This window comes from Equus caballus, chromosome X (genome assembly GCF_041296265.1).
Source record: "Equus caballus isolate H_3958 breed thoroughbred chromosome X, TB-T2T, whole genome shotgun sequence".
NCBI lineage: Eukaryota > Metazoa > Chordata > Mammalia > Perissodactyla > Equidae > Equus > Equus caballus.
The window spans coordinates 9270135-9284489 of NC_091715.1; the positions used below are offsets into that span (position 1 = coordinate 9270135).

At 46.2% G+C, this 14355-nt stretch overlaps 1 protein-coding gene across 1 annotated transcript in view; it reads left to right on the forward strand.

Annotated features, from left to right (window-relative positions):
- The first annotated feature begins 476 nt into the window (after positions 1-476).
- Positions 477-14355, forward strand: part of PRPS2 (phosphoribosyl pyrophosphate synthetase 2) — a 30765-nt gene continuing 16886 nt past the window's right edge. The window contains exons 1-2 of the mRNA XM_023634465.2: positions 477-741; positions 7015-7198. Of these exons, the coding sequence (XP_023490233.1) occupies positions 620-741; positions 7015-7198 (306 nt within the window). The 5' untranslated portion in view covers positions 477-619. The remainder of the gene's footprint in view (positions 742-7014; positions 7199-14355) is intronic.

A 14355-nucleotide genomic window follows, 5' to 3' on the forward strand; every position in this document is an offset into this window, starting at 1 on the left:
GCAATGGGTTTAGGGGTATTCAGGGTTGCGGGTGAGGGTCGCTCCTGTTTGCGAGGCACCTCCATCGCCCCTTCCTTCCCCCTCCCTCGGTGTCCAGTTAACTTGGTTCATTGGCCCTCCCCCGCCAGGCAGGATAGAAAAGTCAAGATTGGGACCTACAAATGGCCCTCGGAGCAAGGGCAACTCTGTACTTCAGGACCACCCAGGGCCTTTCATCGGACCGCGGTCGGTGTGTGGACAGGCCCTCCAGCTCTCCTCCACTCCTGCGCCCCCTCCCTCTCTCGCTCCTCCAGCTTCTCCTCCCCCATCCCCAGCCTCTCCAATGCCTCTTCTCCTCCCCCCACCCCCGCGCCTCCTGCTCCTCCCTCCCCCACTAGCTCCTCCCTCCTCCACTAGCTCCTCCTCTGGGTCCCGCCGGGACGCTTTCCCGCTCCTCCACGCCACAGCTCCGCCCCCGAGCTCCGCCCCCTACAGCCCGCCTCCACGGCCCCGCCCCCAACCCCGCCTCCCAGGCTCCGCCCCCTGCAGCTCCTCCGGCTCCGCTCCTCCCTCAGTCCGGCCGCCGCGCTTTCCCGCTCCCGCCGCCGCTGCTCGTGCCGCCGCCGCCTCGCGCCCAGCCATGCCCAACATCGTGCTGTTCAGCGGCAGCTCGCACCAGGACCTGTCCCAGCGCGTGGCCGACCGGCTGGGCCTGGAGCTGGGCAAGGTGGTCACCAAGAAGTTCAGCAACCAGGAGACCAGGTGGGCGTCGCGCCGCCGGCCGGCCGGCCGGGCCGGGAAGGGCGCAGGGCGCGCGGCGGCGGGGCCGGGGTCGCCGCGCGCCCCCCCGGGACCCCCTCCGCGGCGCCCGCTCCCCCTTCCGGGGCGGGACGGCCACGGCGCGGCCTCCGCGCCACCGCCGCGGCGCCCGGGAGAAGCCCAGGAGGGCGGCCCCGGCCCGGAAGGGCGACCTCGGCGCGGTCACGGGGCGTCGGGGAGAGGTGGGCGCCGCGGGAGGGAGCCGCATCGGTGCCGGGCATGAGGGCAGGGACGTTTCCGCGTCGCTGCCGGCTGCTCCCGGACCCGGAGCGTGCGAGGGAAGGTTCCGCCCACGGCCCCGGCCGGGGCTGCGCACTAGATTCACCTGGGGCCATTTAAAACGCCGCTCCCCGCCCCGCCGCAGACGTTCGGATCCAGCGGGCTGGGCATCAGCGTGGTAGAAGCTCCCGGGTGACGTTCTTGAGCAGCCAGGCTGAAGACCGCTGGGTTAACCAGAGCGCATGGTTGGGCAGAGGGTTTAAAGAGCTTGAAAACTCCAGGGCGCACGTGCTGGGTTCCCTTGTGCTGCCTCCAGTTTTTCTGCCTCCAGCATGATGGAGTTGTAGCTTCTTCGTAGTTCTGGGATTCTGCTGTGTCCAGCAGCAAGGCTGTGGCTTGAGTGTAACTGCCACCCATGTCTCAGGTCCACCCGAAGTGGTTGCCTCTGCCAGTGAGGTCAAGCGGGTGGCCCCGTCAAGCTGGGTCGGGGGCTCCTTTTTCCACCTGCCTGAGTCCGCAAAGCTCTTTGACTAATTTCACGTTGGTCTCATTTTTCCCCCTCCCTTAAATGTTTGGCACTGTACACGGTTACTGATCATTTTATATCTTTGGCAAAGGTCCAATTCAACCGACGTTTTCAACAAGTGGTGCTGGAACAATTGGTGCGAGCTGCCAAGAAAATGAACCTCCATCCATACTCCCACCATTTCAAGAATTAACTTGAAATGGATCGTAGACCTGAAGTAAAACATAGAACTGAAAATTTCTGGAAGGAAACATGGGAGAAACTCTTGGTGACCTTGAGTTAGGCAAAAATTTCTTAGATAACCAAGGAATAATAATAATACATATGGAAAAGATGGAATTTGTTGTTGAGTCAGCTTTTTAGGATATGTGGATCCCTTCTTCCAGGTGGGCAATCACCATTACACGGCCCTGATAATAACCAAAGTGAGGAAACGTTTGTGGATGAGTGCTAGATGGTATAAATGCCGGGAGTCCTTCAGCCAAAGAATTCTGCTTTTCAGTTTAATACAGAAGTCTAGGAGAATGGGCAAGGGCTTTGGAGAAGGAGAGTATAGCTAGATGTGAATGCTGTGATATTTTGCCAGTCCTGTTCAAGTTTCAGTAGCTTAAAGAGGAATGGGATAAGCACAACCAGAGGCGCTGGCAACTAGAATATACAACTATGTGGGCGGGGGGGGGGGGGGGGGGGGGGGGCGCGGGGGGGGGCAGGCGGTTTGGGGAGAAGAAAAAAAGATTGGCAACAGATGTTAGCTCAGGTGCCAATCTTTAAAAAAGAAGAATAGGATAATAGTTTTTGTTCAGGAGGTGATGTCATGTAAGTAAAGGACCAATTTCTGGATGAAGTGGGTTTTGAAAGCAAATATGTTGCCCTTCCATGTTATCTTAGCACAGCCCAATCCTTTGCTGTTAAAGAGCATGGTTAATCTAGACCAGAAGTCCATTGCGGAGTCGCTGTTGGATTTCTGCTCAAAATGATTATACTGTTGGGTGAAACTCAGACATTGAAGTATGATTGTTTATATGCTTGTTTGAAATGTAAAGCAGACCCCATTTTATTTGATTTTGAACGTTTTATAACCATCAACTGATAATTAGAAATCATGAGGTCTCGAAAACCACTCAAGATGAAGTCTGGGAATTGCTCCTGTAGTTACATTTTATGTTTTTGATATCTCGAGTGTAAAAGGTTAACTTCCTGACTTTTCTCTTTCCCATGAGCCATCTAGGTCCGGAGTTGAGTTTTACAAACAGTCCTCTCCATACTAGTACGCTGCTAGTGATCCGGTTTTTAATGTGTGGTCTTAGAGATGAGAAACAAAAGGAAGAGAAAATTGATTGAACTCATGTCAGGGGCCCCTTCCTGAATCTGTTGCTGAGCCAGGACCAGAAGTCTGGTGTGCTGTCCCCTGGTCATCACTCCTTCCATTCCCCATTTTTAAAACACTACCTAATCAGACACAGAGCCTCCTGGTTTTCCCTTCTCATCTCTAAATCATTTCAGATATGCAGGGAGGTGTCTGCCCAGCTTTACTATAGGCTGCTGAAATCCCACGATGTCTCCTAGGACAGCACTGATGGTGGTGTCTAAGATTAGCCTGTTGTAGCATTTTATCCTGGTCGGTTGACCTGCCCCCAGAGTCCTTAGCTGTATTGAAAGACCCGAAGTTCTGGTTATCAATGTTGTGTAACAAATCATCCCAGAACTTAACTGCTTAAAACAGCAATTGGTTATTTGACTTACAGACCCGCAATTGGGGCAGGGCTCAGCAGGGAAGGCTTGTTTCTGCCCCAAGTGGTGGCATTTAGGACAGTTAAGTGGGGCTAGAGGAGTCACTCCTAAGATGGCTCACTCATATGGCTAGTAAGTTGGTACTAGCTTTTGCCTGGGAGCTTGATTAACAACCTCAGTACCTCTCCACAGGGCTGCTTGGGCTTCCTTATGGCATGGAAGACAGGAAGTGGAAGCTACCAGTCTGTTAAGGCCTGGACCCTGAAGTTGGTGCATCATCACTTCTGTGACATTCTATTGTCAAGCACAGAGTCCTCCCAAATCCAAGGGGAGGGGACATAGACCTCACTTCTTCATGGGAAAAGTGTTAAAGTGTCTGTGGCCATCTTTTAATTATCACACCCATTCATTGTTGAGTCAGATAAACTCATCTGCTTTCCTATTTCAGAATCAGTAAAGATCCTGTGTCTGAACGGCGAATGGATGCTACCTTCTGGCCATAGTTTTTAAAAGACCTAGAATAAAGATCAGTCGTGATCATCTTTATGAGTAGAAGCAGGAATAGCTTTGGAAAAAATGTTGCCATGGTGATGGTATTTTCCGTCTTCCTCTGGACTGCTAGTCATATGGGGATTGAGGTTCCTTAGGAATAATAGGCCAGTGAGGCTGATCTTTTGGGATAAACAGTCATAACACCAGGAGTTGGCAAACGTGTTCTGTAATGGGCAAGATAGTAAATATTTTAGGCCTTGCGAGCCCATGTTGTCTCTGTTGCTGCTGATTCTTACAGTTGTGTAGGTTAGGAGTCCATCATGGGTCACTGTGTTCCTTTCTGGAGGCTCTGGGGGAATCGCTTCCCTGGTGTTTCCCAGGTTTTAGAGGCTGCCTGCATTCCTTGGCTCTTGGCCCCTTCCGTCTTCAAAGCCAGCAGTATAGCACCTTTCTGACCCTGCTTCAGTCCTCATATCTTTTTCTGATTCTGACCTCTTCTGTCTCCCTCTTCCATTTTTAAGGACCCTTGTGATTACATTGGGCCTGCTCGAATAATCCAGGATAATCTCCATATTTTAAGATCAGCTGATTAGTAATTTTAATTCCATCTGCCAACATGTTTCCCCTTTGCCATGTAAACTAACATAGTCCAAGGTTCCAGGAATTAGGACATAGACATCTTTGAGGGGCCCTTATTCTGCCCACCACGCCATTCTGAGCTCGTGGACTGTAGATTGTCGACCCCTGAGCTATGTAAGAAAGTGATTTCCAAATTGACGTCATCTCACAGTTGATAACAATATTCACAAAGGAATTACATTTAGCTCCTTAGGACTCAAAATAGGAGGGCGAACATAGAATTGTGTCTGTCCCTGTCGTCCTGAGGTTGGCATTGTACTATTCCCACCCATAGCAGAGAACTTGCAAGAATGACCCACTGCTACCAAAACTCATTTTCAGATCATGTCAACTTGAGAAACTTCATTTTTCTCTTCTGATTATGCTATTTGAAGTTGGGTAGAAGCTTCTGTTGATTCAGATAGACTACTACCTGGTATCCCAAATGTCAACTTATTTTTAAATTTTGTTTGGGAATAATTGACTCTTTTAATAAAATAATATCATTGGGTATAATTGGCTTCTGATAGGAGGAGAGATAAGAGTATTTACATGCCTTACTTATTGTATTTTTTTAATTTATTTTTTTGTGAGGAAGATTGGCCCTGAGCTAACGTCTGTTGCCAATCCTCGTCTTGTTTTTTGCTTAAGGAAGATTGTCGCTGAGCCAACATCTGTGCCAGTCTTCCTCCATTTTATGTGGGATGCTGCCACAGCATGGCCGATGAACAGTGCTCTGTCTGTGCCTGGGATCTGAACCTGCAAACCCTGGGCCACCGAGGCGGAGTGTGCGAACTTAACCACTAAGCCACCAGGCCTACCCTCTCTCACTTATAATTTAAAAATAAGATTCATTAAATTTCTTTTCTGGGTGAGCCTTCAATTTACAGTCAGTTCTGCTGTAATGTGACATATGTGTTCCTAAAAATCACCATGCTATGCAAAATCATACAATAAAAACCATAAGGTTTTTGGGAAAAATGGGGTTGAGATGCAACAGTCAAAACTTCCTCAGTGTCATATTAAAAAAAGATGGGAACATACAAAAAATGGTAAAACACTGTTCCATATATTACGTGTTTGAAAAATACATAAATGCGACAATAAATGTGGCACTTGGCATTGAAAAACACCTGCAGCTTGCTTGTTGAAGCGTGTGTGTGTGTAGTTTTTCTAAGTGGCTCCATTCAGCTGGATGCAGTGCAGTCTTCTGCATTCCCATCTTAGGATGTGAGGTCGTGCGTAGGCCAACGCAAAATTCATGTTATGCTCAAATTGTTCCTAGGATATCAGTTGTTGGAACAAATTTCCCTTTTGAAAACAAGCGTTGTAGCAGAGCTGACGGTCTCTTTGGTTCTTAGGAAGTGTTCTGTGAAGGGCCTGCCTGAGCACAGGGCACGATTTTGCTTTTCTTCCCATGGAAGGCACATGCCAGTGAGGGGTGGCTCGCTCTCATGTTGAATGCTCAGAATTCTATGCCTGAAATACAGAAATTTTCCAATAGGCAATTTTCAAAGACTTTCAAAGCTCCCATCCACACTTTCTCAAGAAGCTACTGGAGGATGCCAACCAGAAAAACAAGGAAGTACATCAAGAAAGAGGATACAGAAAGTGGGAAATCGAGTGTGAGAGAGGGGTGTGGGGACTCCCCAGGGGGCAGCTGTGCACAGGGAGAAAGAGAACCCAGGCCAGCCAGCTCTGGGAGAAACCTGGGTAGGACAATGGAACGGAGATCGCACTGGAGGCCTCTGACATCACGGGATTTGGATCGTTAGCCAAGTGTTGAACATGGAATTTATATTCAGTACTTAGAAAACTTGGATGAAAAGGTAGGATAATTTCCTCCAGGGTAAAACAAACCAAAAACAATGTGCATAAAAGGGCAGTATTGCTTCCAGTGTACTCTGTGGCTCACCTCTGAAGAGCATGTCCACGGTGAAAATGCAGACCTCATATTTGGTTAGGATATTGGTCTGTGTTGGGATGATGGAGCGATGAGACAGGAAGGCTGCACAGCATGCAGGGGATGGGACGGGGAGGAAAGAGGGTTGAGTCCTCATCTTCATAGTGAGAAGTCAACCCATGATGCCTGAAATGAAAAAGCAAGATGAAACAATACAACCCTATTAGCTCGAGACTTGAAGATAGATATCTAAAACCACATCAAGAGTTGAAATTGGTTGCCTCTGGGCTATTTATTTGTTATGAGCCTTACAGGATGATTTGAATTTTTTAAGCAGTGTGTATCTGTAACTTGAATAACAGTAAAAAACAAACTAATCATAATATTTAGCAGAAAAGAGTTAACAGAATCAAGACGAATTTCTAAAGAGCGTATAAGATCCCCTTTGCACGTGTTGTCACAGCATGTTGTTGGGGGCAGTGAGGTCAACCCGTGTGACTCCACCAGGGGAGGACCCTGGAGGCTTGCGCCTGGTTTCCCCGGGACTTCATCCTGTGCGTCTTCCCTTTGCTGATTTTGCCCTGTGTCCTTCCACTGTGATGAATCATAGTTGTGAGTACAACTGTATGCTGGGTCCTGGCGACTCATCACACCCTGGGGGGGTCTTGGGGACTCCCAAGACGGAAGTATACTTTAATATTAACAGATGGCGTTGTCCTTTTCCTAGCGTGGAGATTGGTGAAAGCGTGAGAGGGGAAGATGTCTACATCATCCAGAGTGGCTGTGGCGAAATCAACGACAACCTGATGGAGCTCCTCATCATGATCAACGCCTGCAAGATCGCCTCCTCGTCCAGGGTGACCGCGGTGATCCCGTGTTTTCCATACGCCCGACAAGATAAAAAGGACAAGGTATGGGGGTTGTGTCCTCTTGGAGGAGCCTGCTCTGGGTCAACGTCTGTGTTTTATTCCTCACATGTTATCTCAGAATCTGCAAAATGTTTGCTTTCTGTTTTAATGGTCGAGTAAATATGCCTTCTCATCTTGGCTTTTTCAAAGGTTGCTCTTTGAACCAGCCCTCATGTTAACGTTTATAGATACAGAAACAGATAAAGCATATTTTTGCGGGTATTAAAATACCATTATAGACCTTGTGATGAAATTGTTGTGTATCTTCGGTAGTGGATAGAACGAAATAGACACACACGCCCAGTGAGTGCAGAAAACTGGGGCAGTCGGAATCAGAATCAGATCAGTGGATTGTATCCATGTCGGTATCCTGGTTGGGATATTGTACGGTGAAGTTTAATTTTAAAACTATACCGTTGCCTCTTTTTAGCCTTTCAAGAAGAATGAAGTTAATGTTGTTTATTCTTTTAGCAACACTAGCACTATCGGAGGTCTGAGTTTCTAGAAGAAATTGAAGAGGATATGGTCTCTGCCTTCAAGGAAAATCAGAGAAGTCGGAGTTTGAGGGGAACGATAAAGGGGGTTGTGTGAGTTTCCCAGGGCTGCTGTAATGGAGTACTACAGACTGGGTGGCTCAGAACAACAGAAATGTATTCTCTCAGAGTTCTGGGGGCCAGACGTCAGAAAGCAGGCTGTCAGCAGGACTGGACTCCCTCTGAAGACTCTAGCGGGGAAGGCTTCTTTGCCCCTTCCGGTTTCTGGTGCCTCCTGGCATGCCTTGGCTTCTGGTGGCATCACTCCTATCTCTACCTGTGTCTTCACAGGGCCTTCTTCCCTGTGTCTCTGGTATCCTTTCCTCTTTTATAAAAGGACAGTCATTGGCTTTAGGGCCCATCCTAACCCAGAATGACCTCATCTTGACCTTTACCTTAGTTATATTTGCAAAGACCCTCTTTCCAAATGAGGTCCTATTCTAAGGTTCTGGGTGGATGAGTTTTTGGGGATCCCGTTCAGCCCCCTGCGGGGATCAACTCTTGAGCCGTTTTCTGCTCTGTATCTTAGGAAGAGATGTTCAGTCGGGTTCTGCGTGCATCCTTCCCAGTTTACAAGGCACACTGCTGTTCTGTGATGTGGTAACTCATTAGGAGACAGGTTTCCCCCAATACACCTCCGTTTACCTCCATAGTTCATTTTCTGAAACAGCGTAAATTTCCAAACAGCACACACAATCCCCTCATATATGAGAAAATTTCTTTATAAATTTGAATTCATATACCAAGGTTCCCCTAAATTTTAATGCCAAACTCTTCAGGTGTGGTTTCCAGACCTCTTGCTGAACACAGCTTAGTTAATGTTTCACTAAAAATTTGATCTCCAGAACTCCATTCCACACTGGAGATGTGATTTACCATATATGTTAGAAGGTGTCAGCAACCTTTTTCCATAAAGGCTGTATGGCCTCTGTGGTAATTACTGAGCTCTGGTTGTCCCTCAAAGACAGACAGACAATACATAAATGAATGGCAGTATGATAAAACTTATTTGTGGACACTGAAATGTGAATCTCATATCATTGTTGCCTGCCAGGAAATGCTCTTTTGATTTTTTTTCAACTAGTTAGTCACGTGAAAACCATTATTGGATCACAAGCAGTGCAGAAACAAGTGGCTGGTTGGACTTGACCCGCGGGCCACAGTTTGCTGAGCCCTGGAGTAGAGCATTGATTGGTCGATGTGTGTGTGTGGCTGTCACTTTGTGACTCAGCTTTAGCTTATGAGCCGCTGAAACCTCAGGTCACACGTGCTGCTGTGAAGCATTGGCCCTCTCACTTGTTATTTATGGAGCTTCTTTCATTCTAAACTTGATTTGAAAGTTTTATGTGCATTTTTAGGTGCTAAATTTCAGTTTATTCATTTTGTCCCATCGAAATGGTCTTTTGTCTTAGTTATCCCTCCTATCTGTGTGTTCCCATGGGATTGTTGAGCATCTTCATCTTTGTCCATGCCATAAAGGGCTAATATTCTGCCACTGTTTCTCTTCCGCTTGACAGGAGGTTTAGTAAATTCTATATTCTCTAATTCGGAATCAGGTTCTCCTTTGTTTCTAGTAGCTTTTGCATTTGGTGCTAAGATACTTGATACATTTTTATCTTCAGTAAATGATTTCTTTTATCATTACATGGCCCTTTCCCACCCTGTGGTGAGTTGTAATCCTAACTCCTTTGATACAAATATTGAGCCGCCTGCATTTTTTGCTTGCAAATATCTGATTTGCAGTTACTTCTGTAAGATTGTATTTTCAAACTTTGTTTCTTATGTTTATTCATAATGAAGTCTTTGTTGTAAAGAGAAACTAGCACTATCTGGGAAGGGCCGACTCCTGCCTTACAGGGGAGGGGCCGGCCGTCCTGGCCTCTGGCCTCTGGCCTCTGCTTGCCAGCAGTGCCTCCTACTGCTGTGCTGACAAAAAGAGCCCTCAGAATTCTCACACTCGGATGGGTTTAACTCTCCTGTGGAACTGCATTGCCTTCCGACCAGCTCTTTATCCGTTTTCCTATTGTGGGGCATGTAGATGAGTTTTCCATTTGGGGCCATTTCAGGCATGTTTCTTTCCTTCCTTTTGCTCTTTCTTAATCACTTTGCTGTAAGTGTGTTTCTTAAAAACGACATGGGAGCTGCTTTTCGTTTTTAACCCAATCAGACAATTCCATGACTTTCCGAACTTAACTGCCGATGGAAGAGAGAAGACGCTCCCCATCAACGCCACAAGCAAGGATGTGATAACAATTGAGAAACGGCATGAATGGCGACCGAGGGAATCCTGAGTTCAGAAATTGTGAGGCTTGTTGTTAGAGAAACTGATAGAAAAGAAGGAATCAGAGAAGGCTATATTAGTTTCCTAGGGCTGCTGTAAGAAATGACTGTAAACTGAGTGACCTAAAACAACAGAAATGCCTTCTCTCACAGTTCTGGAGGCCACAAGGCACAAAGCCAGGTGCGGCAGAGCCACGCCCCTTCCCAAGGCTCTGGGGGAGGGTCCTTCCTGGTCTCTTCCAACTTCTGGTAGCTGCCGCATTCCTTGGCTTGAGGCTGGGTTACTCCAACCTCTGCTTCCACCTTCACGTGGCCTTCTCTTGTCTCTGTCAAACCTCCCTGTTTAAGAATACATGCGATAGCATCTAGGGCCCTCCAGGATAGTCTCCCGCTCTCACAATCCTTGATTTAATCACATCTGCCAAGACCCTTTTTCCAAATAAGGTGACTGTTACACAGGTTCCCGGGATTGGGACCTGGTGTCTTTGGGGCCACCATTCAGCCCACTCCACGGGACCTTGAAGGAAGTCACTGATGTGTTAATAAGTGGGTATTTTCAGGACAGTTCAAGCTGTGAGGCAGTCAGTTATCATCTAAGCCAGAATACCTGAGAGCTTGAAAGGGGACTCTGAATAATTATGCCCAGAAACAAGTGTCCATCCCAAATGTCCCGGGCTAGTGTGACACATGGCCACCCTTTGTGTAGGCCTGTAGCTTTGGGCCTGACCTCGGAGATGGCCAAGACGTGTAGATTATCCGGGCCCTCTCGTTTCTCACACGTCTCTGTAGTGAGTGTGACTTGTAAGGAGAGAGTTTCATTCTTTCACCAAACTGGTCGAAAGGGAAATTCTTAATTTTGTCTATCATTTGAGGTATGCCTTTGTATTTTTAAAATTGCTGCTAATAGTTTTTCTACCCATTTCTTTCCTTCGGGCAAATGGATTGGCTTTGTATCGGGGAAACTGTGTTGAAGTGAGGGTAATGAGGGGTTTGGTAAGCGCTTAAGAGAAATGGCCTGAGCCCATCAGCATCCTTCATTTACCAGGCAGGGTGAGCCATGAGGGGGCAGGGTGATGGGCAAAGATGCTTCCTTCCCCTTTTGCTTCCCTCAGGTAGGCTAAAGGCCACGTAGTGTTTGAATGGGATGAGAGGTCATAGCCACACTTGCTCTCTGGGCTCGGAAAGAAGATTCTCCTCCTTGGCCACAGGAGGAGCCCTGGGCACCCCCCTCCTCCCAACTTTCTCTTGTCCTTTTCCTTCCCATGGGACTGTATTGCCTGTGACATCTAAGACACAGTGAAATTCCATGTCATTGATCTACTTAGAGTTATCTGCAAAGAACCCCAGAAAAAGCTACAGCCTTTTAACTGTATTTAAAGCTTCTGTCATTATTTTTAATTTCACTGCTTTTTTTTTTTTTAAATTCTCCCCAAAGCCCCAGCATAGATGTATATCCTCCTTGTAAGTCCCTCTAGTTCTTGTATGTGGGATGCTGCCACCACATGGCTTGATGAGCAGTGTGTAGGTCCACATCCAGGATCTGAACTAATGAACCCCGGGCTGCCAAAGCAGACCACGTGAACTTGACCGCTACACCACCAGGCCAGCCTCTCACTGCTTCTTTTTGAGCAAGGCCTGTACATCTGTAAAATTTAATTTTTGGTTTTATTTGTATGTGCAGGAAACCAGAGGATAAGTTCTGATAGCGAAGGAATGGTTTCATAATTTAAGACACATTAGCACAGTATAAATACTAACATGGAAAAATGAGGATGATAGAGTATTCATTGTAAAAGGCGTGGTGCAGAGTGGTCTGAGCTCCGGGGTTACAACTGTCGAATCAAGTGGATTCAGGTTTGAATTTCAGTGCCATTATTTACGCAGTTTATCCTTTGTAAAAATAGCCTAAACTCTGCACGTTCTTTAGTTTCCTCATCTGTAAATTAAGGATAGTATTTGCTACCATTTATAAAGTGCTTAGCATAGAATACACAAGTGGGTAGACTTTCCAAAAAGAGCCAAGCGTCAAATCTTTTAGGCTTTCTGGCCCACCGGGGTCCATCTTGCACTAGCTCAACTCCACCATTTTGGCATGAGAGCAGCCATATATAGCATGTAAATGAAGGCTGTGTTCTAATAAAAACTTATTTATGGACATTCAAATGTGAATTTCACATACTTTTCAAATGTCACAAAATATTGATCTTTTGATTGTTTTCAACTACTTAAAAATGTAAAAACCATCTTAGCTCACAGGTTGTACGAAAACAGACCACAGGCTGGGTTTGGCCCATGGGCTGCAGTCTGCTGACACCTACTATAATGGACACACAGTGATTGCTGGTTTCCTTCCCTGGTGAAAACAGTATGACGTGGGCAAGGCTGGAAATAATTACTTTGGAGGGGATAGAGGACTTGTAGCTTTTTTCAAAATCGTTTTCAAAGTTATGTTCTCTTTTTAGTGATAAAATTGTTACTTTTTGTTTCTTAGCCAGAAAAATGGAGGACACTTGTCCTGACACAAATTTCTACAATCTTGTAAATGTTTAAAGCTTATCATATTTACGCTTTTAGCAGGGCGGCATCTGATGCATTGAATAAGATCTGGAATGATCGGAGAGTCTTTGTCATCATTGGAGTGGTGCACGAAATGTTGGACCTTTCTCCGTTTCTCATTCATGGAGTCAAATGTTTTATTTTGGGTTACCGTATCTTGACTCCACCTTCGTTGAAATGCCATACTAATTTTTCTCTTAATTGGCTGTAAAGTCAGTTAACTGGTAAATCCTTTTTCCTGAAAGATGGAATTGGGTATTGATCCACATCATGAAGCCGGCACAATAACCAAATTTGTAAACAAGAACTGAGAAAGGAAATCAGAAAATAAGAATTTAGAAGTTAGCCCTGTGGTTTGGATCTCAGAAGTAGGAAATGCTCGATGCTGCTGGGAGAGAAGAACGGAGGAATCTTTTTGCCGGTTATAAAATTATAGGAAGAGCCCCAAATTGATTAGTGTTGCGAGTCAGATTCTATTACAAAGAAGTCCCAGTGATCACTTTGTTCCCTTTAATTATCCTGGAACTATCGTAGACTAAATAATTCTCACAATCAGTGAGGCTAATGACTAAGCCTTGGAAACTGGTGTTATAGAGATTCTGTTATTAAATATGTATTGAACTGTCATATGCAGGGTACAGAGCTGTGTGCTGTAGCTGATGTGAAACTCTCCAAAGCTGATTTTTGCCCTTGAGGGACGCATAGTCTAGCTGTGCACTATGACATCCGTACATATAATATCTTCTAATGTCAGTCTTTCAGCAGGCACATAAGGTGGTCCCAAATGGTGGGGCCAAGCGCTTCGCCGATGCTGTGCCCCTTTAGAGGGGACAGATCGTTTCTCTCTGGAGTTCTTGGAGTGCCTTAAAGTTTGGAGATTTGAACCAGATCTCGAGGATCAAATGCATTGACTCAGCAGAGATGGGGGTGGAGTGGGGACAAGGCAGGTGTGTGGGTGTAGCTGGGGTAAGGCTTGAAGTGTTCTCCAGAGAAGGGAGAGCGGGCCTACAGACCCGAGGGAGGACCCGTGGAGCTGGGGCCTGGAGGAGGACCAGCTCTCGGTAGCTGGAGCCAGACTGGCCGGGGGGCTTTTTACCCCAAAGGCAACGTGGAACAGAACTGGGGAGTTAAAGGATGGATACATGAGTTAGAATATGTAGTTAGCTGAGAAGGTTGAAAATTTTTTTAAAAATTAGAAAAACATTTTCCCCTAATCTCACTTTCTAGAAACATCTACCATTAACATTTTGGTGTGTTTACTCTCATTCTTTGTGTGTTGAAAGAAATGTGTGTGTGTCTAAATATGTGCGTATGTATATTATTATAAAGTAATAGATTTCTTTTTTTAAAAAAGAATGGTGTATTAGAGAAAATACAAATAATCTGTTAATATTGTGATGTAATTCCTTCCTGTGTGTGTTTTTACATGAGTGTACTCTGTGTGTGTGTGTGTGTGTGTGTGTATTTAACAGGGATCGTTTATTACTATTTTTTTCCAAAGATTTTATTTTTTCCTTTTTCTCCCCAAAGCCCCCAGTACATAGTTGTATATTCTTCGTTGTGGGTCCTTCTAGTTGTGGCATGTGGGACGCTGCCTCAGCGTGGTTTGATGAGCAGTGCCATGTCTGCACCCAGGATTCGAACCAACGAAACACTGGGCTCGCTGCAGCCGAGCGCGCGAACTTAACCACTCGGCCACGGGGCCAGCCCCCATTTGTTACTATTTTGAATGAAATCTTCTTTTAAGCTTGTATTTTCTTTTTTGTGGCTGGTGTATGGGAATACTGTTGT